The sequence below is a fragment of the Colias croceus genome, chromosome 11 (assembly GCF_905220415.1).
Source record: "Colias croceus chromosome 11, ilColCroc2.1".
Classification (NCBI taxonomy): Eukaryota; Metazoa; Arthropoda; class Insecta; order Lepidoptera; family Pieridae; genus Colias; species Colias croceus.
This window is the reverse complement of record NC_059547.1, coordinates 11,052,299-11,079,992: the sequence shown is the minus strand read 5'-3', so window position 1 is coordinate 11,079,992 and position 27,694 is coordinate 11,052,299. Positions and strand designations below refer to the sequence as shown.

Here is a 27,694-nt window from a genome sequence, read left to right as displayed (position 1 = left end):
TATTTTTATTTTTATGCATGTACACCGATTACTCCGAGGTTTCTGAATCGATTTACGTGATTCTTTTTTGTTCGATGCGGGATGGTGTCGAATTGGTCCCATAAAAATTTTATTCGGATAGGCCCAGTAGTTTTTATTTTATGGGCATTTTTGCAAGTGCAAGTTTGAAGTCGGTTGTTTTGAACGCAGTTATCGCTCGTCGAATAGGCCAATAAGACGTGTGTACCAGCCCGTGAGTATGGCGTGGTGGTCGTGGCGGGGCGCGGCGGCCAGCACGGGCGCGCTGTGGTCGCGCAGCGCGTACAGCGCGTCGCGCGGCGCCCGCTCGTCCCACGCGCGCACACAGCCGTCCGCGAACCCGCACACCGCCTGCCAGCGCCCGCGCCACAGCGACGTCGCCGCGGCCTCGGTGCCTGCACACACACACACACACACATGTATACTCACAGTATATGAACAAAAACAAATGGGAGAATGGAACGAATTTCTTTTATCTATGAGAGAAAGAGAGAGATACAGAGAAACACGCGCACGCTGCACAACAAAAGCAAAAAGTGTCGTTACAAATTTTTTTCCGTCTAGCCCCCTTTCGCAACGCGCGATAAAATACTTCGTTACAATATAGCTGAGCGGGAAAAAACGTAAATTAATCAATTGAGAAAGAATACAATCTTTTATCAAACGATATTAAATATCAATACGGTCACATTTTTAAAGATAATAAATTATGGGACGTTTGAAATGGGTAGATGGAGAACGATAAAATAATTCGATGCAACATAATATCGCCTGTTTATTTTATCGTTCACAGCGCACGCACCTGTGTCGATGTCGGCCTGCAGCATCTCGGCGACGGCGTCCCACAGGCGCACGGCGGGCGCGGGGCCGGCCAGCGCCAGGCTGCAGCGGCGCGCCGACCAGCGCAGCAGCGTGCCCGGCGGCGGCGCCGACCAGCCGCCGCCCGACCCGCCGCTCACACCCACTGCGACACACACGCACCTGTGTCGATGTCGGCCTGCAGCATCTCGGCGACGGCGTCCCACAGGCGCACGGCGGGCGCGGGGCCGGCCAGCGCCAGGCTGCAGCGGCGCGCCGACCAGCGCAGCAGCGTGCCCGGCGGCGGCGCCGACCAGCCGCCGCCCGACCCGCCGCTCACACCCACTGCGACACACACGCACCTGTGTCGATGTCGGCCTGCAGCATCTCGGCGACGGCGTCCCACAGGCGCACGGCGGGCGCGGGGCCGGCCAGCGCCAGGCTGCAGCGGCGCGCCGACCAGCGCAGCAGCGTGCCCGGCGGCGGCGCCGACCAGCCGCCGCCCGACCCGCCGCTCACACCCACTGCGACACACACGCACCTGTGTCGATGTCGGCCTGCAGCATCTCGGCGACGGCGTCCCACAGGCGCACGGCGGGCGCGGGGCCGGCCAGCGCCAGGCTGCAGCGGCGCGCCGACCAGCGCAGCAGCGTGCCCGGCGGCGGCGCCGACCAGCCGCCGCCCGACCCGCCGCTCACACCCACTGCGACATGCACAAGAGTTAATAGTTGATTGACTATATAACATTACTATGATTAGTACAAATCCGACTCGAAGGACCAAAACATATCGATATATTTTGGCCTTTCATCATCATAAGTGATTTATTCATACTATTAGAAATGTATAAAATTAAAAAAAAATTAGAAGTTATGGGATCGTGTTATATTTATAAAAATGAAAAAAAAAAGATAATTACATTTCATACTGCAATCATGAATGCGCCTATCTAAATGCTAAATTCTATTTACTTTTTTGAACCGTTTACTACGAATGCCTACACTAAACTAATAGATGAATTTAATGAACTAAACTACACGCTAATAATATTTATAGGTAGGAATTAAATTAGGAAGCCAGAGAAATAGAACAGTTAATATAACGCACTACAGCAAACAACGTAAAATGAACTACTACATGCAAAAGCACAACTACCCGCATTTTGCTAATTCAAACGGAAACCTGAAAATGAAGTTTTACATAGATAACATCTGCCCAAGCCGAAGCATATCCAAGGACAATACAAGCTTATAGTTCGGTCAGTAAGTAAGCGTGCGAGTGTGAGCGAGGGTGGGCAGTGGGCACTCACGCTCAGCGTCTGCGCGCGCCTTGCCGGCCGCGAGCCGCTCGTCCGCCGAGCTGAACTGCTCCGACACCAGCTGCGCCAGACCTGCACACGCACACTGCTCACCACCCGGACTAACCTAACCCACTTTATAGGGTACCTGTTACCTAGCCGATAAGGTACCCCTGACACGCCTTAATTTACAAGTATAGTACCCTAACTGACATGGCTTTATCAGCTATTTGTACTTTTTGTATGTAGGGTATACTCTAAAGTCTAAATTATGAGCAGTGATGTTTGCCTATATTGTCTTGTATTTAATATGACATAAATTAATGACGTGCACATAAATTATGTTTTGTACTATTTTGCTAATATTTCAAGTTATACTAAAAATCTTTAAGATGGACGATTTAGGTTCGTACTTCATTTTAGTTCAATAATTACCACAGAAACTAATAAAGTAACTAAATCGATGGAGAATAAGTCATGTGGCATTCGAATATGAAATGTTCGTTACTTTAAGTTTCAACAAATATTTGTGTTACAATGTTGATCCATGCTATTGTGCATTCCGATTAGTGATAAGCAAATGAATACGATCACAATGCACACCCCACAATTTTAACACACACAGTACACAAATATCCTACACTTTGATAAACAATAACAAAAAAAAAACTTTTAGCAAAAACGTTAATAGTAAATACACCACAAAGACTTCTAACATTTAAAATTATGAACAAACATGCTTTATCTTGTGTTTCTAATAAATGTGTTAGGAATAATTACGATTTGTCTATTTTTACCGGGCCCTCTTTATTTGAACCAACAAACTGTGCGTAGTGTAGTTATCCGTGTGCGCATTTTTATGTTTAGGTTCTTGTGTTTTTTGTGTGCGTAAATCCATCTTTTTATGTGAATTCGTGAATTTTTATTTTTATTTTTGATACCATAGGAGTGTGTTTGTGTGTTTCTCTTTGCGCCCATATACTGTTTGTGGATGGAATGCGTGCCGCACGTTGTTTGCGTGCGTATGTGTACGAGCACGTAGTGTGCGTGCGTGTGTATACCGGCTGATAATGAATTGCACGCACGTGTGTGTGTGTGTGTGTGTGTGCGTGTGTGTGTGTGTATGTACGATATACTGACTGTAGATGGGCTGCGCGGGCGGCGGGCGGTAGTCGGGCGCGGGCCGCACGTCCAGCGCGCGCCACGCCGACACCAGCTGCGGCTCCATGCTGCTGCCCGACGACGACGGCCTGCCAACGACCACAACAACACGTTATTTTACATGTTGATTGAAGGAATTACTCTAATAACAATATAAAATAAAAATAAATAAAGCTTAAAAGTTTGTTTGGACGCGCTAATTTTAAGATCTACTGGACGAATTTTAATACAATCTTTCACCGTTACATAAGCACGCTTTATATTATGTCCGTCATGGGCGAAGGCGGGGCCAACCGCAAGGGACAGTTTTTGAATGAATTCAAGATATACGTAGTTTGTTGTTTCACGTTACCGGTAGATGGCGAGGTTGCCCTGGTGCGAGGCGACGGCGAGCGCCGTGTGGTGGTGCGCGTTGAGGTAGGCCAGCGCCGTGATGCGGCCCCACGTGCGCCGCCACGTGCCCACGCACAGCTTCGCCGCTGTGCCCCAGTCCCATATCCTGCAACAAACATGTAATCATTCATTAATTATGAAGATTATTCTCATGACAATAACGACCATATTAAAATAAGAATTATCGAAATCGGTCCAGCTATCCACGCGAGATGCCGTGACCAAGGAAATGGTCATTCATTTTTACATACAGACATAAATTGCATAATTTTCGAAATTATTGTCTGGGTGTTAATTATCTATAAAAGTATTTATTTCAAGTTATATATGTATGTTAATCAGCCATCTGGTTTCCATAAGACAAGCGACAGCTTAGTATGGGATCAAATCGTGCCGTGTGTGATAATTGTCTTGAAATTTATTTTTTGCTAACGTTACAATGTGTTGGGGCCTCACCCGAAGTTGTCCTTGGAGGCGACGGCGGCGTGCTGCTCGTAGGGGTGGAACAGCACGACGGCGGGCGGCAGCGGGCAGCGCGAGTGGAACGCCTGCGTCTCCAGCCGGGACACGCGGCTCGTGCGCAGCGCTGCACCACACATATTCTCATAGCTTAAGTTTTGTCCTCAAAATTTAATGAAATACTTACTTTTCTTATATATAATTTTTAAATGTAAGTCAACTTTGGTAAAAAAAGTCAACTATAGTACTTTGACATCCAATTCCCAAGAAACAAATTTTTTAGTCTCTTTTTTTATATACAAAAAATGTGTGCGTGTACTAGTGTACACACGTAAGAAGTAAAACTTCTTTATGACCTTATTTTTCAAAAAATAATTTACTATATATGCAACTTTACAGAAATACGTCGAATCACGCGTGCTAGGGTTAAGAAAAAGATGGCGCGTAACGGAAAAATGTCACGCGTAACGAAAAAATGTTACACTAAATTTTTTTCCAACCCCGATAAAGAAGTCACTTCAATAAAAAATCACGCTTTGCGCATAAACAAAATCACACCCAAACCAATCAACACATCTTTATTTATCATCAGAACCTTCATTTTCTTAGTAGCATAAACAAAAACAACGCCTCACTAACCGCGCGCCTCCCTGCGTATGCTCGTGTTGCGCGCGCGTCGCCACAGCCGCTCGTGGTGCGCGCGGCACTCCACGTCATCATCCCCCCTCGTCCCAGCCCCGTCTCCCCCCTCCCCCTCGCCCACGCCCACGCCCACCCCCTCCACCGCGCCCCACGCGCCGCGCGCGAACTGCGCGCTAGCCCACTCCACGTACTGTGTGCTCACTATAGGCTTCTTCGCTGATTGACCTGTAACACGCACGCAGTAGACGTATTAATTAAAGTTATTTTGCAGTTTACACAATTTGTTATTACATAATATACCTACTCATATTTCACAAGAAAAAGTTTATGCAAAATAGCTATAATACAAAGATTCAGCTCGAAGGACCAAATTATATATTTCTTATGGAAAAATAAACAGACAATGGGAAAAATAAAACGCAAAGGAATATATAGTCATTTCAAAAGCTTTTTTTTAAATAAATTTGTAATAAATCAGTAAATTTTTGACACGTTTAATTTGTATTTATTATCACCAATAAATAAAAATAATGTGCAATCCACAGTAAAACTTACTGGAAGTTGAGGAAGTGGAATCTCGGTCCCGATGCGCAACAGAATCTTCAGATATAGTGTGCGGCAGACCGGACTTGCCGCGGCGGTGACCTGCACACAACGCCAATATAACATCAATTTTAAAAGCGTATAAGTGTTTAGTGTTAAAATAAATAATACATAGGTATAAGCTGTCAGTGTAACCTTCATCCTTGAAACCAGTCGTTTGGTTTAGTTGTCAAATTTATAAGAACGTAAAATCAATTAATATTTTTTTAAAGTAAAATATCAATTTTTTCTCAAAATGATTTCACCCTATACAAGTTCACGCAAGGAGACGGAAGGCGCGGGAAGCGGCGCTTGATCAGACATCGCCATCGATTACACACACCAGGCTGAGCCTGGCTGTAGCCTCACTATCTAGCGCACGTAACGCTAATTCACAACGCAACGTCGCGCAATTTCATGTTTATATCTTGAATTTACGGACAGTGCCGGACAGAAATTTTTTTTCATTTTTCAAATAAAATTTTAAATTACTGAAAATTATTAAGCTATTGCATAGCTTCTATCGCGGGCCTTGAGCGCGGGGACCGAATCGAGAAATTCCGTAACGAAAAAACCACACGCCCCCCACTCCGACGGGCGGAGGTGTGGCTTGAAGGCATACCGCATAGCATGCAACAGCTTTACCGCGGCAGTCCCCGAGTGCCACACGTCGTTTTTTTATTGTTAATTTGGAATGATTCGCGTATGGTATGGTATAGTTGCGGTGAGTACGCACCGAGGTGCGGCGTGTGCGGCGTGTGCGGGTTGGGCGGCGGCGCGGGCCGCGTGTTGGGCGACGGCGGCAGCGAGCTCGACCCGCTGCTCGAGTGCCGCTCCGACACCTCGCGGCCCACGTTGTCCACCTGCGAACCCATTGCGTACTTCAAAAAATACAACAAAAAAAAATTAAACAACAAAAACTTGATTACACCCTAGGAAGGTAAAATATAAAATTTGACAAGAAACAACCGCAATATACCTTTTTTTAATAATTTTAGAACCCAGTAAGTGACACTGGGTTCTAAAAATCAAACAACAAAAATTCACATTTACGCCATAAAAACAAAATCTCTTCTATGTCCAGAGACATTAAAAAATTTAAGACACGAGATCATTCATTTTCATTATGGAATTAAAACATTTCGTTAAATTATTTCAAAATGTAAACAAAATACAAAATCCCGTTACCTGATTGGCTATATACCCGATGACGTCATTGGCCATCTGCGACAGTGTGGGGTGCGGCTCGCGGCACATGGCGCACACGCAGCCCCACAGCTTCATGTACACCGAGCCGAAACCTGCGCAATAATGCAAGTGACAATGTGCCTTGTTTTCTAGGCGTTAGAGTTTATAGTAGCATGTCTGTTTGTTTCTATATTGTAGTCTTTTTTCTGATGTTAGTCAACATTATCATCGATTATACAGTCTAAATAAAAATTCAAAATTTTTACAAACAAGAAAAAGGAAATCACATAGCAATCAGTTTTTAGTTTGATTATAACAAATGAATCAAAGAGTATAGTGTTGTGTCGCGTTGCGTGGTGTAGCGTGGTATGGTATAACATGGCATCACGTGGTGTTGTACAGGTTTATCTTTGTGAGAGTTGTTGTGTTAGTGTAGTGGTGGTGGCGCTCACCGATGGCGGGCAGCGCGAGCGAGTGGTGCGGTGAGGAGTGCCTGGGCGGGCGGCCCCCCGCCAGCGCCTCCTGCCCGCGGTCTACTTGTCCGCCGCCTGCACCGCGACCCGACTCCCTGCACACACACGTTATTAATAAATATTTAAGTAGACAACCTATAGTATAATTTTATTAATGTAATATATTTAGTTATATTTTGTAAGCAATTAAGATTGAGTTTTGTTAAAATCGATCTTAATGATACCCAACATTTCGATGAATATTGCTTTAATTGAATGATATGAAAGTGTCGGAACTTTATAAATAAGTTAGAGAAAACTCACCTATCACTGCGTCGCATTCGCTCCTGTATATAAACAGCTATGAAGTGTTGCTCGAATATAAGTACCACCCATTGCAATGCTGTAAATGAAAAGTCACAATAAGCAAGGCAAAAATAATTAAAATTAATATTTTAACTTTTAAGATTTAATTAATTAATATATTTTTAAATAATATTTTTTTTTCTAATAATGGTATTTTTGTAGCATATAATGACAAAGTTTGAAACTGTTGAACATGAACTTATTCATGTATAAGCTATTGATAGTGTAGCTTTGCAGATATGTGATATTGTGCGCACGGTGCGTGTGCGTGTGCGTGCATGTGCACGTGCCGGCTCACCGGCGAGGATCTCGGCGCGCGGCAGCGGCGAGGCGTCGAGCGCGAGGCGCTTGGCCAGCAGCACGGCCACCTGGTGGTCGAGCGCGTTGGCGTGGTCGGAGCGCGGCGCGTGCGGCGCGGCGCCCACGAAGCAGCCCAGCGCGAAGGCGGCGGCGGCGCGCGTGTCGGGCCGCGCGTGGCCCAGCAGCGGCGCCAGCTTCTCGTGCGCCAGGTCGCGCGCGCCCGCCCAGCGCGCCGCCTCGCAGCCGCGCCACAGCCGGCCCAGCCCCACGCACGCCCACTGCTGCAGCACGCCCTGCCCGCCGCCCGCCCCGACGCCCTCCGCCTCGTGCAGCTGCTCCAGGCACGCCGATATCATCGAGCCCTGCACACAACAAACGAAACAAATGACAATCATCATCATCATCAGCCCATATACGTTCCCACTGCTGGGACACGGGCCTCCTATGAGGGTACAGGCCATAATCCACCACGCTGGCCAAGTGCGGGTTGGCGGATGACACATGTCGTCGAACTTTTTTTTTTTTTTTTTTTTAATTCTTCGACATGTCGCGGTCGGTTTCCTCACGATGTTTTCCTTCACCGTTCGAGCAGTGGTGATGTTACAACATGCGCAGATAAATTGAAAAATCAATTTATTTCCTGCGCGCTCGCCTGGTCTCGAACCACGGACTTATCGATTCGAAGTCCGAGGTCTCACCACTGAGCCATCACTGCTCTCAAATGACAATACGTTATTCAAATATAGGTATATTATTTATCCGTAACTTAAAAAAATATTGAATGTACAATTTTTTTTTACACTACAACAACACGACAAAAACACTAAAAATACTAAATTAAAAAAAAAAAAATATTGTTGTCTCCCCGTGACCACACTTTAAGTGTGCGATGTATAATAAATAATCGTTACAATCTTACTCGCGTAAAATCAATTATTAAAAAAAATAACGAACCTGTAATGCTGCCTCTTGACCCGCAGGATAATTGTCCACAATCCCCGCCAACACGAACGCAGCTAGCGTGCGATGTTCTGTCTAAAATGTAAAACATGCATATTATAGTCAAGTCAAAATAACAACAAAAAAATAGTTAAATATGTACTATGTTAAACTTACATCAACGGACGGGTCTTGAAGAATTGCAAGGAAATATTTATGACCTTTAGCGTTCACGAGATCTACTTGACAACTCTGTAAGAAAAAAATGCATATCCATAGATAATATAAGTGCATTTTATACATATTGTTATAAGGAATTATTTATAAATATTTTGTGACAAGTGTGTAAGTAAGTGGCAACTAATGATATAACGTTTTGTATTTTCACTTCTTACAATTATTATCTAGGTTTATTAAAATAATTCGCAAGTGAACAATTACCGGATCGACGGCAATAATCTTGGCCCATATGTAGAGCATGGCGGGTCTTAGGTCGGGCGCGGAGGCCTGCAGCAGCTTGAGCATGTAGGGGAAGATGCCGACGGCCAGCACGGCGCGCACGGCCCAGCGGCCCAGCGCCAGGAAGCGGCACAGGATGTGCAGCGCGCGCACGCGGTGCAGCGTCGACAGCAGCACCTGCAGCACCATCGGCAGCTGCTCCGGCGGCGCGCGCGACACCGACCCTGCGCACGCACCACACTGACGTCACCACTTCTTTTGGAACCACTTTCGAATCGTCATTACATGTTTTTATCATTTAGACTGGCAAGAAACTCCATAGTTGCTCTTTTAAAATCATGTCAATATTACAATTCAATTTTACATAATATGTAACTTAATAAATAATAATGGTGACATGAGCTATAAACCCCACCGGCTAATATATATCCCTGTCAGCAATATTTTATGTATATAACACCTGTTATTTTTAGTTTACGGGCTTCTCTTTTAATGGTCGCAAAACCACCTAAGCTACGGAAGGGTCAGATCTACCCGGCTTAGCTTGAGAGAAGTACCAGTAACGCGCGGGGTACAAGGGACGAATCTCTCTTGAATTGAATTGTGAATATTTGTATTATATGTCGTGTAGTGTTAGTTAATAGAAAAAAACGACGTGTGGCACTCGGGGACTGCCGCAGTAAAGCTATTGCATGCTATGCCTTCAAGCCACACCACCGCCCATCGGAATGCGGAGCGTTAGGTTTTTTTGTTACGGAATTTCTCGATTCGGTCCCCGCCTTCAAGGCCCGCGATAGAAGCTATGCAATAGCTTAATAAATTAATTTTGACGATCTCTCTTTCTGCGTGTTTGTGTTATGGGGCGGGTGGGGACACGTACACTTGCCCAGGTCGAGCCACAGCTGGAAGGCGGTGAGCTGGTCGCGGAAGAAGGGCGAGTGGCGGTAGGGCGGCGCGCGGTCGGCCAGCAGCGCGGGCAGCTGCGCCAGCGCCAGGTCCAGCGTGTGCTCCCACGCGGCCCACAGCGGGTGGCGCGCGAGGGACGGCAGCGCGGGCGACGACACCGGCGTGCAGTTGTACGACCTGCAACAACCACACGTGTACTAAAATGGAAACACGTCTCGGTCGTCGCATAACAGTGCTTGTTAAACAAACAAATTTAAAAAAATATGTACAAATTCAACTGCACTGTTAAATTCAACAGACCAATTTAAATAGTTCCACCAAATCGAAACTGCTCGTTAAAAATCGATGCGAGCTGCACTGCAATAAAATGAAAATCTACAGAAAAATCATTTAGAAAAATTTGTATTTGGAAATTTCAAAAATAGCTTAGAGACAATCGACACAATTCCTATGCAACTATATCTATACAATCACCTCATGATCCTGTCAGCGAGCAGGAAGTTCCTGCACAGACTGGCTGTGAGGAGATCAGCTCGGAACAGCTGCTGGAACAGCTCGGCCGGCAGCGAGCTCCACGCGATCGTGTCCGTGATCGCCGTGAAGATCCAGTTCAGCTCGCCCAGCATCGTGCGCCGGTCCGTCACCTGACCGGGGATTCTGCAATAACAGGCAATAAATGCTATGAAGGTAAAAAAGATGAAATAATAAGCATGTGCAATGTAAATTTCTGTAAATAAATATGACAGTAATAATTGAGGAATACACACATTCAGCTAAACAATCACATACTGTTTAGCTTAATGTGAAAATATGTCATATTTAGAAATATTAACAATCCAATTGAATATCTAAAAATGTGACTAACAATGTCAATGTCCAATTTTGGTTTAGTGTGTTAATTTTATTTCGATTAAAACAGATGAAATTGCTAAAAACAACTATTTGTCGAGACTCTCGAAGGACCATACTTACTTATCTATAAGATCAATCAGATCCGCTCTCGCCGATCTGAGACGGCTCCTCAACACAAACCACTTCATGGCCATCTTGACGGGCGTGGTGAGGCAGGAGGTGAACAGGTCGGCGGGCAGCTCGGGCGACATCGGCAGGCTCTGGCCCGCCGCGCACGCCGCCAGCTGGATGCAGTTCTTGTACGACACCGGCGGGCCGGTCGCTTCGCCGCCCTTGCTGCTCACTTGCATCTGGAAGCAACAATTAAATAGCTATACAACTTGGAATAAGAGAAATGAGTCAAAAAATGGTGATATAGATGATTTGGGTAACAGGTAACATGATATAAAATTTGTTAAAAGCAATACAAAAAAAAAAGAAGAGAAGATAAAAACATTATAATTACACACTGCTGCTAATGCATATCACTAATAAATAATAACAAAAAAAAAAAAAAAAAAAATTAGATAGTTCTACAAATGTACTGAATCATTAAATTATTTTCATTAAATAATTTTCAACTGGGATAATTCAATATTATCATCAAAATGAATAAAAGAAATACTGTAAGAATCATCACATACCTCATAATCCCGTTCATGCTGTTCAGCGAACTGCTTGAAGTTCTCCACAATTACTCCAGCATTGGAGCAGTCGTACACGTAGAGCGAGGGCGCGCCCATCCACGTTTGTAGGTCGTACATCGATAGGGGGATGTACTGTGTGTACGCCTATAAGAAATAATGAAGATTTATAATATAAGTTATTTTTTTAGATCATTCTTTTAAATGAAAACATTTAAGATTTAAAAAATTTAAAACTACTTGCCATGTCTCAAATCAAATGCATGTGTAGTAGAGAATTTTCATTTTAAATTGTAATGTTTTTTCTTGTAAGTAACACAAACAATAATAATCGTAACTTTTTCAGAGCTGATTAAGAATCAGATTGTTACAGCAGACCTCTTTTGAGTATTTTCAAATTCTACTTTTCAACATGGAAATAAAGTACATAATTATAAAGCAAATGACACCTACCTTATTAAACACCCATATCTCTCCCTGCGTGGTGGGCTTGGGCACGCCATGTCCGTTGTAATGGAAAAGCACGCGCTCTTCCTTGGCATTGCGCCGTAGTGAGCAGCATAGCTTCTTGATCTGTTAACATCGGAAGTACATAATTTTTATTAAAATAACATTTGATTTCTATTCTAACATAAATTTATATTGCTCTTATACAAAGTATAGAAATGTAAGTCGCAAAAATATTATTTGTATGCATATAAAACCAATCGGTTCTGAACATGGATTCTAAAATCGCGCACCATTTTCGTAAACAATATAAAAGTCTTGAAGATATACATACACTGAGAATTGAAAAATAAACTGACTGAATTTAATGACAATGAAATTTTTTTTCGCATTTGATGTATACATGAATAAGATAGTGATAAACAGATAAACTTTTAATTTTCGTCCTAATTCCACGAATTAAGTAAAGATATCTTCATTATTTATTACCTATCTCCAAATTATCTATATCATTTTGCAGCTTTCACATCTTTTTGCGTGTCAAATTCATATTAAGCATATGAATTTAATGTCCTAACAAAACTGATGACATCAGCGGGTGTACCGTTAAATTAGGCGAAGTGAGCTAATCCGACATTGCCCCAATTCGCACAAGGTCGCTCCGGCCGGCACTCAGTGTGCCTAGTGCGAGTTTTCATCGAGTACGAAACGTTACTATCGCGTTTGCGTCACAGCCGAATTAGTATGAGAAATCGAACAGCGCCCCTAGCGGACGTATGGGGAAGCTTTGATTCCCCATACAAATTTCGCTGTGACGCAGACGCGATAGTAACGTTTCGTACTCGATGAAAACTCGCACTAGGCACACAGTGCTTCAGTCTGAGCTAATTACCTCATTTGCATTACTCATAGCCATTCAATACAGCTGCTGTCTAATTCTATTCGTTAATTATACATTTGAGATAATGTTGTTGTCTCATTTGTTTACTTTATGTAATTGATTGATAGCATTTTACTTTTCAGTAAGGTTATCATATATGTAGCAAAATGATAACTAAGTACAACTTTCATTGAACATTATATAATCATTATTCAGAAAACTCGATCAACTACTGAAATAAAAAATAAAAAAAACATTTAAATTAACTTCTGAATTTTTTTTTAGAATACATACTATATTTTTACGATACGATGTTTACGCACCAAGCACGATTTACGCTATAAAGGCAATTTCTCTCTGTATTCTAGTATCTTTACAAAAATGCTTTACGGTACAATTTCAAGTAAGGGTCTGTAATCAGTAATCCATACTTAAAATTTTTATGCTTATGAATGTTTGTCACTCCGGCACACAAAAAATGTGTCCAACCGAAATTATTTACGTAAATTTTATAATTCATACTTTGTATAATTTATTCATCAAATGATCAAAGCATTAATTCCAACTGATCACCTCATCACTCGTAGGGTCGAGTGACTGCTTGTAGCGCGCGCGCGGCTGCCACCGCTCATACTGTGACTGCAGCGCATGACCAATTGTCTCCAGAGCTTTGGTTGGGGACAACGAGTTTGGATCTGTATATAAAATTCAAAATTTATTTATTTTTCACAATTTTCTCACATAATTACACACAAATTGTAAATCCCTGGTTAACCCGCTAGGAATACCATTATTGAATTTTGTAAATCTTGTTGTAGTTAAACACAAATAGATAAAATAAATGGACACCATAACATACCAATCCAGCACTCAAGTCTCGCACAAGGCTGTGTCTTCACAACGTCTGGTGGGTCCACACCCACATTGAGGCACAGGACCAGCGCCACACAGTGTGTTTTGTACTGAAAACATATTCAAAACAATGAATATTTCATATATTCTCAACTGCCTCTTCAGCACAGTAGATACTGTAAAATAATTAACTTGGATCTGCTTTACAATTGATTTAAATATAAAATATTAAACAGTATTCTTCACCCTGGGCTTGAAAATGATGCTGTGGGTTATGTCACATTTCAGATTTTTGATTTCGGCTCATAAAAATAATAAAATAAAATAAAAATCGTTTATTTGATTCATAAAACAGTGTACAATAGTTTCGAATATGTACAGTAAAAATTGAATATTATAACGGGCACTTAATAGATACACTAGTCCCCACACTAGGATCCCCTGTGTTGTGGGAAACTAGTCTCTTCCTATGTAACAGAAGTATTTTTTAATTTCTAAAAATTAAGTATTTTTAATTGCAGTGTAAGAAATGTAATAATAAAAAACGAAAAATAAAATATTGACAAAATATTAACAAACTCCAGTATATGTGTGAGTGAGTGTGCGTGTGTAAGTGTGTGTGTGTGTGTTTATGTATGAGTGTGTGTGTATATGTGTGCGTGCGTGTATATATGTATGTGTGTTTTATTTTTCACTGACAAGCAATGCTTTAGTTTCACTATAATTTAAGTTAAGTAAAAGTTGTTCTAATCTCTTTTTAAAAATATATATTGATGCATTTACTATATTTACATTTAATCTTTTATCTCATCAAAGAAAAGTTTACCTTGAATTGTAATTTATATAATTTATTATAAAATTACCTTACAAAATTAATGTACTTTACAATGTCTATATTTTAATGTGCAATAGATTGATATTACATCAATATATTATATCAAGGTACATATAGGTATAAGTTATATTTATATTATATAATTTAAATTTTTTGATGTACATGTATTTGAAGGACATTGTAACAGAAATATTTAAGTGGGACCTGTGTGAATGTGGAGGTGAACCACCACCAGATTACAGGTATATTTTAAATCTTTATTAAATAATGAATTACAGCAAGATATTTTTTAAATTACTCTTTATAATCAAACAAGAAAAGAAAGTGTTTTTGCTTACAGTAACAAAATCATAACAAATTCAGACAAACATAAGTCTAGAATACATATTATGTACATTAATTGTATTCTACATTCCCATATTTAATTGAAAATTATTGACAACAATCAATGTAAACAATGAGAAATAAAAAATAAACTTTTTAAATTTATAAATCATACCCTACATTTATCTGATTATAAGTTTTTATGAATACACAATTAATATTTTCGCACTATTACTCATTTTAATTTTCTTTAAATATGTACATATATCCTCTAATTTATTTCGAAAATAAAAACAACTAGGTACATACCTATACAGTAAAATTTACATTTATTGAATTATTTACATAGTTATAACTCGAAAAAATATAGGTGAAGTTTTTTATTGTTTTCCAATAAGATAATTAATGTATTATTCACGTGTTAACAATAAAGGCAAACCATCAAATGTTATTAAATAAGACCAAAACATTGGAGCCCCATGTGCGTTTGTTTTCATGACATCGTGAACCTGCGTGTTTTGTTATGCAGCTACGACGCAGTAACCATATCTACTACTGGTTTCCTACCTTCTCCTTCACTCTCCACGTGTGTTCTTCTCGTTCAGCACCTATTATTGGCTCCGTATGCCTGGGCTGGTTAAAACATAAAGGTAAATCATCTTCATAATCCGAGGAATCACTATCAGTCTGATCACTGTTATTCTCCTCATCATTAACTGCGAGATAAGGAGGCATTTCTGTCATTTTCACTTAACACTTTTAAACAATCACTTGAATTTTTAACCATTAACGCATGTAAACATTAAAGAAAAACATTTTCAAAACCTTAGAGAATCATGTGCGCGTCCATTTTTCGACACCACATGGGAATAAACAATAATGAATAAACGCGCGTTTCAATTTACGCACAAACAGTCACTTCAAGATTTGTATATAGATAAAAAATGTCATAACGCGATAAAATATTTTATTTAAATAATAAATTATTTTATAAATTTATTTATTGTATATTTTATGGTTTATGAATGAATATCAACCTCAAATATTATTATTAGGAGCTTAGATTAGGAGATAGCTTTAGCGTGGCTCTAGGTTACCATATGCGGGCGCGCTTTCACTGTACGTGTGTAACACATTATATTTTGATATTCGCTGGATTTTTTTAAATGTAAATTTCTAATTAATTTCCATCTCCGTCGCATGAATGTAAATCATCACTTTTATTTTTACTACTGATAAGGACGGTCGGGATTTGAAATATACATATTTTTTGATAATCACTCATTTTGGGTACACTCAAACAACTTTTTAATTTGATAAGGTTTATTTCAGTTATTAATGATGCTTGTTGAGGAAAAATATACAAGCCACCTCATTTCATTACAAAAGCACCATAATTTAAGAAAATGTTTTATTTGAATAAACTAAAATTAACATAAATATTGCAATAATTAGGTACATTAATGGAAAAATACTATTTTATATAATTATATGAGTCCTAATTAAGTTTGAGCAGATCGTGGGTCACATTTTAACAGCACTGCAAACACTACAGGTGTTGCATACACCGTCAGGCAAGCATTCTATATGAAAAGAATGTCTACAATTATAAACAACTAAGTCTGAAGCATTCGAAAGGTCCCGCATTATGATTCTTCCCTGGCAGACACAGCACATAAACTCGTCAGTTACAGATATACCTCTCTGTTGATTCATGATTAATTTTTCATGCAAGTCAAAGTAATTCCTCAATGTAATTACTTTACAGGCCTCTTGTACAGACATTTGTAAATGGTAATCGCACATCATTTTCACGAGTGACTCTTTTAGATCCTTTATCTCACATCCAGGTTGTATGTTTTGTATGAGCATCCTGGGGTCTACGTAATTACCTATCCTCTTTAGCAGCAATGTAACACATTCTGGTTTGTCAACAGTTTGTTTTATAAGATCAGTCCAAAGTTCCTTATCATTATGTTCCTGACAGAAGTTGATGGCTTGATTTATATCTTGTAGCTTTTCAATAATAATTTGTAATGCTTCTCTCGTATTTCCTATTCGGCCGAGTAGAAAAACCATTTCAGGATAGAATTCATTGCTTTGACAAACGTCTAGAGCTTCTTGGATGGGATAGTTATCGCTGCATTTAAGAAATGGCAATAATTTTTCTCGAGCATACTTAGCATACAACTTGACAAGCTTTCCGTGATAACGTCCATTCGGTTCTACTTTACTGTAAGCATCCAGGTATTTAAAAAGATATAAATCATGATTTTGAAGTTGCTTCTCTACAACTTCAACGGGTACCTTTGTCTTGTCATATAATAAAAGTGGAATAGCAGTATCACAGTCAAGATTCATCAAGTCAAGAATTTTGTCATATATCACAGAGTACATGTCGTGTTTTATAATCAGCTTAAAGACGTCTTTGTGCTGGATCTTTAAGTATGCAGTTAATGCCTTATCATACTTCTTTTGATAGCAGTAAAGTAGAGCTAATGCTTCCAAATAAATATTCTTATCAACTTCAGTTGTCAATAAATGCTCCAAAACTTCTTTTATAATAACCCCAGTTTTATAAAGGCCAGGATTCCATTCTTGTACTAATTTAAGAAATCCTTGAGGATCGACTTTTAAATACTCGTAAAATATTAATTCGTACATGTGCGAACTTAAGGCTTGATCGGGATTTCTAGGCACATAAGGACTTATTGTCCGGAGTTGATTGACTTCTGCAAACTTAAGTATTTGGTTCTCCCATAAAACTTTGTCATTTTTGCATATTCTTGCACACAAAATTGCAGCTTCTTCATACATATGCTCAAACATTAAATGGTCTAAATACTGGACTCCAACCGTCACCACTGAATGCTTTGCGGTCTTCCCGCCGACTTCCTCCAAAACGGTAATCGCTTTTTCAAATCTTCCATGTTCTGTTAACCAGTTGACTCTGTCATCAATATCGTAAGGACTGGCTATAACAATGTCTTTTGGCGATACAATAAAAAATCGGTTCTCTTCGATCAGAATATCCAAGTAATAGTCATTACATGAGTACTCTTCATACCCCCGAATATTTAAGCTGTCGGTGGAAACTTCACAGAAGTCACAATCCTTATAATCTGCAACTGACAATACAGGCCTTTGAGCTTTCCCACTTTCTGCATCGGGTTCTTTGGGCACTCCTAATAATACGAGCTGATCCTCGAGAGGACCCAGGCCACTGATAAAATAGTCCGTTTGAAATGTGTAAACAGGATCAACTAAGTATTCAGTCACATCTCGTGTTTGTAGCTCAATTTGGCTTCTTTTTCGTATTACACATATGCGTACTGTATCTACCCACCCTATCATGAGGGTTTTTGGTGCAGACCATAATAAGTTACAACGAAAGTCTTCTATGGATCGATTTGGAGCTTTCTCCCATTGGATGAGACCTAGAGAGCATCTGGGCACTAAGTCGTACACACGAACTCCAACCTCACTGGCCCAGGCGACGAAACGATCATGCCATGCAATGGCTTGCACATATCCTTCGCACTCACAAAGGACAGTGCTACGTAATCGGTTCAAGAATGTTTTCTCATAAAGTGTTAATTTATTATCACCTGAAATCAAACAAATACATATAATAAAACTTAAAAGTATAATTGATAAGAATTATTCTCATATTAATATGTTGAAGAATTTTTCTACTGTAAAATTCAGTTTGTAAGTTAATCTCCTGAATATCAAGATGTGAAGAACCCCAAATTGCTTCTATATAAAAAATTACTTTTAGATAAATAGAATATCAATCAAAGCTTTTTTCCTAAACAAGAGGTTTTTTTGTAAATGAGACATTAAAATATATATGGATTTAAATTGCTGAATTGTTGTATAAATATTATTGGAAAAACCACATTATTACTTATGTACATTATTATACCAAATTATAGTACAATTGTTATGAAATACAAGGTGATTTTTTCTACTCTATCTTATAGGAAATGATATGTATTTTTTGATTGTCTAATTACCAGTAAGAAACCTTCTTCCAGAGCCTGATTTGAAATAATAGGGGTCTAAGGCGACAGACTTGACCACACGACCTAGAGTCAAATTATGAGTATTATCATCTGTGTATAACCCATACACCAGCACTTTGCCATCGTCAGAGCAGCTTGCGATGTAGTCTCCATTCACATCCACAGATATTTTGTTCACGGCGATCGCGTGAGCCTGTAAATCTTTCTGATTGTTGTCCATGGATATCGGCACTGTATTTCCTTCGTGATCCAATAGGTGTATTACGCCCCATTGCGTACCGAGACATATAAACTTTGTGTGCACACAGATACAGCTCACGGCATCTTTTAATAGTATATTTTGTACGTCATTACCCATTCTATCATATTTTAACTTTGGCTCCTCGTCAGGAGGCAAGCTGTCACAACTTTCCAGGTTCAACGCCATGTTATTTTGTATATATATCTAAATAGTGATATTAATTACATATTCGATTAAAATTATGCGTTTGCTTGAACGATCTAGTTTCTGTGTTCGCCTTTGTATTTCCACATAAATATGACATTTATCGCTGTTTGCTACCACAATTTGCTACTTGCTCTGCAAGAAGCTTATATCCTCTAATACACTAGATATAAGCTTCTTGTTGCTCTGTTTGATAATCAGACAATCAGATGACATTTGACACTTGACACTACGATGAAATATTGACAAATACTGATCTCCTTCGTTTCGATTTACACAGAGTCTTAGATCTCAGAGTACAGTGTAAAATTCTTTACGATTTTTTTTACATCAATACCTCTTATGGAAAAAATTAAGGAAAAAATCATTGAGATAATATTAATATGGAGCAGACACCACGAACAAAATCTGTGCGCCAAGCGCGGCGGCGCGGGGCGCGCCAATGACGGCTAGACAGTCATAGATTATGCGATGTCACTGACTCACCGCTATAGAGGCGACACTTTGTTTTATTCTGTCTATTTTATTGGGTGCCACTCCTTACATGCACGTTGACTTGAAATTTTCTTTGTACTTACTTAATATTTATTTTAGGTATAAACTGACTTTACTACGCGGGGCTAACAATATCTGGCATATAATATAGGATGATGTAAATAGTGACGTTTTAGGTTCAGTCAGGGCTATGGGAAGTTTTATTCCTTACAAATTGAGCCTTTTTTAGAAAAAATATTAATTACTTATCTCTGAACTAGCGGTCCGCCCCGGCTTCGCCCGTGGCACATATTTCGCAATAAAAAGTAGCCTATGTTCTTTCTCAGGGTCTTAAGATTGTCTGTGCCAAAGGAGAATGCCCATGAAAGTATGGACCACAGTACAGTGTTGCGTCAATGCCAGAGTGGTTTTGGAGGGTTCTTCGATATTCAAAAGATTTTTACCAATTGATTTTTTTGTGATAAAAACAGGGGTTTTCAAGATATTGAGAAAAATGTGAAATAACCTCAAAACTTAAATAACCCCGATTTAGTTAGGTTTATGTGTGATTTAGGTAACATTTTATCGTCCAAAGGTTATTTTTCGATTAACATATTTAATCTATGCGTAGAGCTTATGCTTTCAGACAAAGTCTATCTGTTCATCGGCTAGTGTAGGTAGGCACCAGAAATCTTCCGGGACGGATTTCAAGAAAACCTAAATATATACTTAAAAAATGCCAATTGAGTTTTTATTCGGTTAACATGTTGTTGTTGTTGTTGTTGTTTGAATCATTTTTTCACTACATATTCGAAGAAAGAAACAAATAAGAAATAACTGGTTACCTACCAAGCTATGTCATAATAATATTTTTTTTTTATATATACATATTTATATTATTTTACTTCACTATCTTTGTTAAAACAACCTACAGTGTATAAACAATACCTTAAAGAGTGATTTTATGTTAATTGATTTTTTTGTAATTCAATGAAAACAATAATCGATATTAATACATTTAGCTATTTACCATAGTAAATGTAATAAGTTACCGCTTGGTTACCGTGATAACCGGTAATGGACACTAAATCTATAATAACGGGTCTAAACAATTACATGTCTTATTAGATTTTACAAAACATTCCCTGTTCAAAATATATTTTCCGATGGTAAGAAGGCCTCTAAATTGCCGAGATTTTTTTTAATAGTATTGTTGTCTTGATGCATGAGAAAAACCAGTACCAAAAATGGGCATTCACCTTTCATCAAAATCGGTCCAGTAGTTTATGAGCCTATTAATTACAATCAAACAAACAAACAAAGTTTTCCTCTTTATAATATTAGTGCAGATAAATAAATAATAATTCAATTATACGTTCAAGTCAGTAGCTTATACAATATCAATTAAAAACTTGATTAAAATCAATTAACAAAAAAAAAATTGGTGATTGAGTACCTAATTGATTTTCATATTTCATGATTTCACCTTTTTTCAATTAACAACCAGTCTATGCTTTTCTAAATATGTAAAATTATTATTTTATACTATAAAAATATACGCCAGCAAATATTACTAACAACACTTATTTCATGCCCAATGTCATATCTTAAATTTTTAATCTATGACAAAATGTCGCCCGCCAAAAATTTTGCTCTAACTAAGTTTTAAAAATTATTATCTAGTTACTTACTGATGAAAAGTTATTCCTTTGCACTTTTCCGTATTCTTTGTATTATTTGTGCAATATCGTAACACACACGTAGGCATATTTGATGCTTTTCACTTTAAAACAAATAAAAAATGAGCGTGACGTTCGCGCCAATGAGCGAGCAAGCGACTGAGTGCAGTTACGCCACATGACGTATGTTGAGTGGAACATAAGTGATGTAGGCGGTATCGTCTCCATATTAATATTATCTCAATGGAAAAAATGCAATATTTAAGCAGTTTATTTTGAACGATCTGTAACGAATAAAATTTGATGTTCATAATATTATACTCTTAACAATAATTTAAAAAAAACATTGACAAAAAAGCGGGAAAATCAAACGTTTTCTCATAAAAAAAAAGTTTAATTTTATTATTATCATTAAGTTATATACCTATCTATATGTATCGCTTGGACGTTTCAGCAGAAGATAAATCCCATTGATTTACGAATATACTGTGCACTTTTGATTTCATGAAGCATGTATAAACGAAATAATATGAGAAATAAATATTTGACCTATTATAACGAATGTTTGTCAGCGTTTGGTCAAAAAGTTTTGTCTAATTTAATTGATTTTCAAACTGGTAGGGACATGGTTCTTGTTAGATTATGTGATAAATTTAATTCCTCACTATAAGTTATTCATTATTTTTAGAGCGCAATCGCAAATTACGTCCGTATGCTGAAGAAACTCCAATTGGAAGACAGACACAACCCCAAACGCAAGTCCATAAGAAACGAATTATTACGTAAGTTGCTTTTGCATTTTATAGTTTACTAGCTGAGTTTTTAGAGGAATTTAGTACTTATAAATATAGTTTTTTTTTTATTTCTGGCTTAGCGGCCTGCACCTCTAAGCCTGCACCGAACCGCTTACCGCTTATTAGACAGCCTCATGATAGCAGATACTAGAAAAATACATCAAAATTATTAAAAATAACTTTGTAAATAAATTATAGATTTTTTTAGATTCAATGGTGGATGTGACTCTCAACAACAAATTCACGAATATCAACATAATACAATTCAAACGATTAGTCCCGTTATAGAAAAATGTACAGATGTAGTACCAATACCTACGAATATGGAACTAATAGAACCAGCAATTGGTGTAGCCATTCCTGAAACTTCTTCTATTCCACTGACCACGAGTAATGTTTTAAGTGACAATTTAATAAATATCAATGAAAAAATAAATGTAGTTGATATTACAAATACAGTGGATTGGAATAATTTCATTGATACTGATCTATTATCAGAGTTTAATATAAATTCAAATGCATATTCGATCACGGATATTCCTAATAACAATGCCCCTCTATTTAAACTTCACTTTACTAAAGATAAGGCCCGTACAAACATTAATTCTGAAAATGAACAAAATGTGAAAGAAAAACGAACTAAACGCAAAACTGCAGTAAAAAACTGTGATACTAATAATAAAACAAAAGTCGAATCAGATGTGGCATTAGATAAGAAACCAAATTTTAGAAAAAAGAAATACACAACTGCAGTTAAAGACTGGTTAAAAGATATTGATTGTGGTAATGTTGATGATCTAGATCGTGGTTTTGATCAAAATATTGCAATGAATACTCATGATGATGGTATTGAAAATGTCACAAAAGAAATAACAATAGAAGAAGTACCTAAAAATAATAAGAAAAAGAAAACAATTCAGGCACAATTAGCCAATAAAGGTGGTATCATGAAATATTCAAAACCGAGAAATAAAACAAATGAAAAGGTCGTTGAGGACACCATCAGTACGATAAGTGATAAAAATGTAATAGAAAAGGAAAATAATGTTATAATTGATAAACCAGTGAACGTTAATGTTACAAAAACTCCTAAAAAGTGCAAAGATGATAAGTTTAAAGAAAAAAATATTAAAGCTAAGTTTATAGCGCCGATAAAATCCCAAATTCCAGTAAAAGATATTACATATGACATAACTATTGTAAATAAAAACAATTTAGATGATTGTTCAATTCATTTTAATACTATAGAGTCACAAGAAGTTGTGGTAACTGTACTATATGAGTAAGATTTTTATTTATTACTAACAAAAGATATACGTTTCGCTTGCTATTTATATGCGATTAGGAAAGTGTTGTACAATATACGTCATAATGTACTAAGGTATTTTCTTCTCAGCAATGGATTTTCTCAACTGAACAGTCACCACACCGACGATAGCTGCACAGCTGAAGGACTCATGTTTTTGATTAATAACAATTTTTATTATTTCAAAGGGAATGATAAAAGCTTTATGTATGTTTAGTGGTTTGTTACGTTTATAGCTGTTGTTATAAGTAATGCATTTTGTTTTTAAATGAATGCTTATAATTTTTTCAGAAATTTTATCAACGATATAATGAAAATGAAAATAGTCAGCTATGATGCGAAGCATGTATTAATTTACGTTATTTCAAGTTTCGATATTCCAATTGGAAAATTGAATTTAAATATATTTGATACTAAGGTTAATACTACATTCTGCACTATATTTTTCAAAATAAAACATTAGATATATTAATAGTCGTCATAATGATTTCAAAATAGATAGGTGCGAGTCTAATAGAACCGGACAATACGCCGGAGAACTTCTCCGACCTGCAGAAGGTACTAAACTTTAAGGCGGAGTACACGATCGCTACAGACTGTAATCTGCAGAAGTGTGCGTGGTACATGACGACACTGGCGCAGTGTGCGGAGACATTACAGATAGAACTCGTCGAGAGAGAGCTTTGGAAGCTCTTTGTGGATGTGGAAATGCCTGTCCTTTCTGTTATTGCAGGTAGGAGTGGAAGAAATGGATAGGTTTCAAATATGTTATTGCTAGGCCTAGCAAGACGTAATTAAAAGTAGCTTGTCGAAATGACGGCATATTTTCAGATATTTTTATATATTGATCCAATCATAATCTCTTCCTTTACCGTCTCAAGTTAGTTTCGGCATCATTGTTTTATTTTTGTTTATTTCAATAAGTTTAATGTAACGTTCGAATAAAAATAGTTACTATAGTACCTAGTAAGTTACTACTTATGATAATTCTACTAAGAAATGGAACATCGCGGTGTCTGCGTTGACCTAGAGAAGCTGAAATCCATGGAAGGCGTGCTACTGAAACAGATGAAGACAACAGAGCTGGAGTGCCACAAGGCAGCTGGGAAGAACTTCCAGGTGAACTCCGCTGTGCAAGTCAGAGCTATACTGTATGATGAGCTCAAGTTGGACACACAGTGCAATGTTAAGATTAGAGAGACGATATGTAAGGGAGCTAAGTCCACTTCTGAAACGATGGTGAGCGATACTGATACGACTTGAAATAGGCGTGTTTTTTTGTTATTAATAAAGTCTTTTAAAGTTTAAACATCAGTTTTGGTTTTGGATTAACTACAATACATGAACAGTTTATAAATAATAAAAAAAATGTTTGCAATAGAATTTATTTATTATCAAGTATCAACATTTTACAGAACGCTGGTCACAGTGTAGTATCGGATAAAAAGTTTAACAATTTTTATTTTCTTTATCTCGAGTTGTACATTCGTGTAGTAATCAATTAGTATTGGCTTGGCTGTTGTAGTTGCGCAGTCTGATGTCAGTACACCCGCTGCCCCGGCTGATCCTGGAGTACCGCCACCTGCACAAGGCGCATGCCACTTTTTTAGCTGGTATCGTGCCGCACGTCAGAAATGGGATCATTAGACCTACTTGGTAGCATTATTTATAGTCAATTAAGTACCTACTTATTCCTGATTTGATAATTTTAGTCAATATAAATATATATTCATGACCCAAAATAAATTTTTATTTATTAATTTTGGCTGTTCGTTATTTTTAACCAAATTATAGGATACAAACAGCGGCAGCTACGGGTCGCATCGCATGCAGCAATCCCAACTTACAAGCAATACCTAAAACACCTTTCAGTTTAGTTCTCTTCCCGCAGGAAAAAGATAGTGGTACCTAAATTATATTTAATATTTACTGTTACTTTCATTCCAGAAACTTAATTTCTTATCAAAACTGTCCCCATAATTTAAATTGTTCAAATTTATTTCAATCATACTACGTAAACCAGCTAGACAATCTTAAAACAACCCCATGAAATTCCTCTATTCATAAGAAATCGAGACGGACACTCTAAAGTTCCGCTCAGTATACACGGCTCGGTCTGGCTGCACACTGCTAGCGGCTGACTTCAAGCACGTGGAGTGCCGCGTGTTCGCGCACCAGGCGGCCGACACCGGCCTGCTGGCTGCACTCGCTAGCCCCGATCTGTTCAGAGAGCTGGCTGCTAAGTGGTGAGATTTATTACTACAGTCTAGCTGTGTGGTATATTTGTTAATTTTATTATTTTAAAGATTGATTTAAAGTTAAAGAGAAGATTGATATTGATATTTTCTATAACTAGAAAGTATTAAGTTCGGTGCAGTGTTCACTTACTTCAATACTTTATCATTATATATCAACATAAATTCAATATTTATATAATTTATAAAGGCTAAACAAGACGCCAGAGAGCGTGGTCGCGGAGGAGCGCGAGCGCACGAAGCGCATCGTGTACGCGAGCCTGTACGGCGCTGGCAGTAGGAAGCTCATGGAGATACTCGACGTTTCCTACGACCACGCGCTCTCCATTGTTTCTAGCTTTAATCGTAATTATAAATTTAATAAAATTTGAGGATTTTACCACTTTTGTACATAAGTAATAGTTAGGGCTCTAAGGTTGATCCCTGTGACACTCCAAACATATTTCAACAGATTTCAAGAATAATTAAACTATCAAACAAGTGAAGGTTAAAATGATAAAAAAAAAATAGTTTTCATTAATCTAAATATTTTACGGATTTATGATAATTACGTTAATAAAACCTTCCAAGTCTGAAATAAAGTTGATATTGAAGCTATCAAACGCTTCACTCTATTCTTGCTACATATTTTGAATTTGTGATAGTTCCCATTTAGATCATTAAATAAGACTGTGCCATGGTTCATATTCTCTTCCTAATTAGTTGTAACTTCTTAAACGTATAATTTAATTATTCCAGGCACATTTCCCGCAATGAAAACATTCGGCCGATGGGTAGTAAGTCAGTGCGAACAGAATAACGGTCGCATACGAACCGCCAGCGGTCGGACTAGAATCTTTCCCAATATTAATAGCAAGGATTTCGCGATCAAGTCGCATGCGGAGAGACAAGCTATTAATTTTGTTGTTCAAGGTAAGGAAAAATTGCCATGGGTAGATGTGTGTAGGATCGGTAAAAGGAAAAAATAATATAGCTGTATCGATAAGAAAGTGTTTAATTTTTATCTGACCGGGGTCAGATAATTTAATAATTTAACTCTACAATAAAAAAGATAAAAACTTTAATGAATTCGGTTGGTGAAAGTTTTCAAATATCGAGTACTTCCATAACCAAATGGATAGCCATTATCGAACATAATACAATCAAGAAATATAAATAAATAAATGACGGCAGGGCTAGCGGCAGACATAACCAAGTTAGCGATGTGCCGCACGGCGCGGGTGGCGGGCGCGCCGCTGCTGCAGATACACGACGAGCTGGTGTGGGAGCTGCCGCACCAACACGTGGCAACGGCTGCTGGTTGTTACTGTTTTATTCTAATGTATTTATTTGGTACTAGGTTTCCGCCCGCGGCTTTGCCCGCGCAGTCAAAGAAAAACCCGCATAGTTCCTGATCCCGTGGGATTTTCGGGATAAAACCTATCCTATTTCCCGGGGTAAAAAGTAGGCTATGTCCTTTTTCGGGTATCAAAATATCTCCATACCAAATTTCATGAAAATTGGTTCAGTAGTTTAGGCGTGATTGAGTAACAGACAGACAGACAGACAAAGTTACTTACTTGCTTGCTAAAATTGTAATAAGGTAATTAAAAATACTGGGGTTTAATGCTCTAAGTGGTAAAAGGACATTAAAAATATATTATATGGTAAAAAATTAACAAACTACACCTACAATGTGTTCATTGGTCCAAAATTATATTTAGAAAAGATTTTTGATACACATTTACTAACATGTATTTTTTAATACAGCAATAATAAAAAGCACTATGGAGGAATGCGGTCGAGAGTTCGGTATAAGTGTACCTTTGCCTGTCGCATTGTACCGCGGGCCCAGTTGGGGAGAATTAACCGAATTCACACTCGACGATATTACCCACTAG

The 27,694-nt window shown here is 38.3% G+C and overlaps 4 protein-coding genes across 4 annotated transcripts in view; 2 read left to right on the top strand and 2 right to left on the bottom strand.

The window, feature by feature from the left end:
- Positions 1 to 15,726, bottom strand: part of LOC123695900 (regulatory-associated protein of mTOR) — a 17,796-nt gene extending 2,070 nt beyond the window's left edge. Inside the window, exons 1-24 of the mRNA XM_045641855.1 lie at positions 15,401 to 15,726; positions 13,682 to 13,784; positions 13,396 to 13,517; positions 11,949 to 12,068; positions 11,496 to 11,642; positions 10,933 to 11,162; positions 10,435 to 10,617; positions 9,935 to 10,137; positions 9,037 to 9,278; positions 8,773 to 8,847; positions 8,611 to 8,691; positions 7,655 to 8,018; positions 7,315 to 7,393; positions 6,991 to 7,106; positions 6,539 to 6,651; positions 6,087 to 6,213; positions 5,324 to 5,413; positions 4,766 to 4,993; positions 4,124 to 4,253; positions 3,627 to 3,773; positions 3,254 to 3,363; positions 2,126 to 2,206; positions 1,358 to 1,519; positions 227 to 413 (exon numbers count right to left, since the gene is read on the bottom strand). Coding sequence (XP_045497811.1) covers positions 227 to 413; positions 1,358 to 1,519; positions 2,126 to 2,206; positions 3,254 to 3,363; positions 3,627 to 3,773; positions 4,124 to 4,253; positions 4,766 to 4,993; positions 5,324 to 5,413; positions 6,087 to 6,213; positions 6,539 to 6,651; positions 6,991 to 7,106; positions 7,315 to 7,393; positions 7,655 to 8,018; positions 8,611 to 8,691; positions 8,773 to 8,847; positions 9,037 to 9,278; positions 9,935 to 10,137; positions 10,435 to 10,617; positions 10,933 to 11,162; positions 11,496 to 11,642; positions 11,949 to 12,068; positions 13,396 to 13,517; positions 13,682 to 13,784; positions 15,401 to 15,577 — 3,617 coding nt within the window. The 5' untranslated portion in view covers positions 15,578 to 15,726. The remainder of the gene's footprint in view (positions 1 to 226; positions 414 to 1,357; positions 1,520 to 2,125; positions 2,207 to 3,253; positions 3,364 to 3,626; positions 3,774 to 4,123; positions 4,254 to 4,765; positions 4,994 to 5,323; positions 5,414 to 6,086; positions 6,214 to 6,538; positions 6,652 to 6,990; positions 7,107 to 7,314; positions 7,394 to 7,654; positions 8,019 to 8,610; positions 8,692 to 8,772; positions 8,848 to 9,036; positions 9,279 to 9,934; positions 10,138 to 10,434; positions 10,618 to 10,932; positions 11,163 to 11,495; positions 11,643 to 11,948; positions 12,069 to 13,395; positions 13,518 to 13,681; positions 13,785 to 15,400) is intronic.
- Positions 15,383 to 27,694, top strand: LOC123695712 (DNA polymerase nu-like). Its single transcript, XM_045641621.1, has 7 exons — positions 15,383 to 15,483; positions 22,148 to 22,241; positions 25,628 to 25,805; positions 26,005 to 26,159; positions 26,553 to 26,726; positions 26,988 to 27,113; positions 27,564 to 27,694. Exons 2-7 carry the CDS (start codon positions 22,172 to 22,174, stop codon positions 27,692 to 27,694), a joined length of 834 nt encoding a protein of 277 aa, XP_045497577.1. The 5' UTR covers positions 15,383 to 15,483; positions 22,148 to 22,171.
- Positions 16,228 to 19,438, bottom strand: LOC123695881 (vacuolar protein sorting-associated protein 41 homolog). Its single transcript, XM_045641832.1, has 2 exons — positions 18,853 to 19,438; positions 16,228 to 18,441 (listed from the first exon to the last, which is right to left on the bottom strand). Exons 1-2 carry the CDS (start codon positions 19,286 to 19,288, stop codon positions 16,358 to 16,360), a joined length of 2,520 nt encoding a protein of 839 aa, XP_045497788.1. The 5' UTR covers positions 19,289 to 19,438; the 3' UTR covers positions 16,228 to 16,357.
- LOC123695895 (DNA polymerase nu-like) lies at positions 23,951 to 25,674 on the top strand. The gene is made up of 3 exons (XM_045641851.1): positions 23,951 to 24,292; positions 24,557 to 24,798; positions 25,085 to 25,674. Exons 1-3 carry the CDS (start codon positions 24,184 to 24,186, stop codon positions 25,217 to 25,219), a joined length of 486 nt encoding a protein of 161 aa, XP_045497807.1. The 5' UTR covers positions 23,951 to 24,183; the 3' UTR covers positions 25,220 to 25,674.

Coding starts and splice junctions, on each gene's coding strand:
- LOC123695881 (XM_045641832.1), bottom strand. CDS start 19,288: ATGGCGTTGAACCTGGAAAGTTGTGACAGCTTGCCTCCTGACGAGGAG. Junction 18,442..18,852: donor TGGAAGAAGGTTTCTTACTG/GTAATTAGACAA, acceptor GTTTGATTTCAG/GTGATAATAAATTAACACTT.
- LOC123695712 (XM_045641621.1), top strand. CDS start 22,172: ATGCTGAAGAAACTCCAATTGGAAGACAGACACAACCCCAAACGCAAG. Junction 22,242..25,627: donor CATAAGAAACGAATTATTAC/GTAAGTTGCTTT, acceptor TCTATTCATAAG/AAATCGAGACGGACACTCTA. Junction 27,114..27,563: donor ACACGTGGCAACGGCTGCTG/GTTGTTACTGTT, acceptor TTTTTAATACAG/CAATAATAAAAAGCACTATG.
- LOC123695895 (XM_045641851.1), top strand. CDS start 24,184: ATGACGACACTGGCGCAGTGTGCGGAGACATTACAGATAGAACTCGTC. Junction 24,293..24,556: donor TGTCCTTTCTGTTATTGCAG/GTAGGAGTGGAA, acceptor AATTCTACTAAG/AAATGGAACATCGCGGTGTC. Junction 24,799..25,084: donor AGTCCACTTCTGAAACGATG/GTGAGCGATACT, acceptor TGGCTGTTGTAG/TTGCGCAGTCTGATGTCAGT.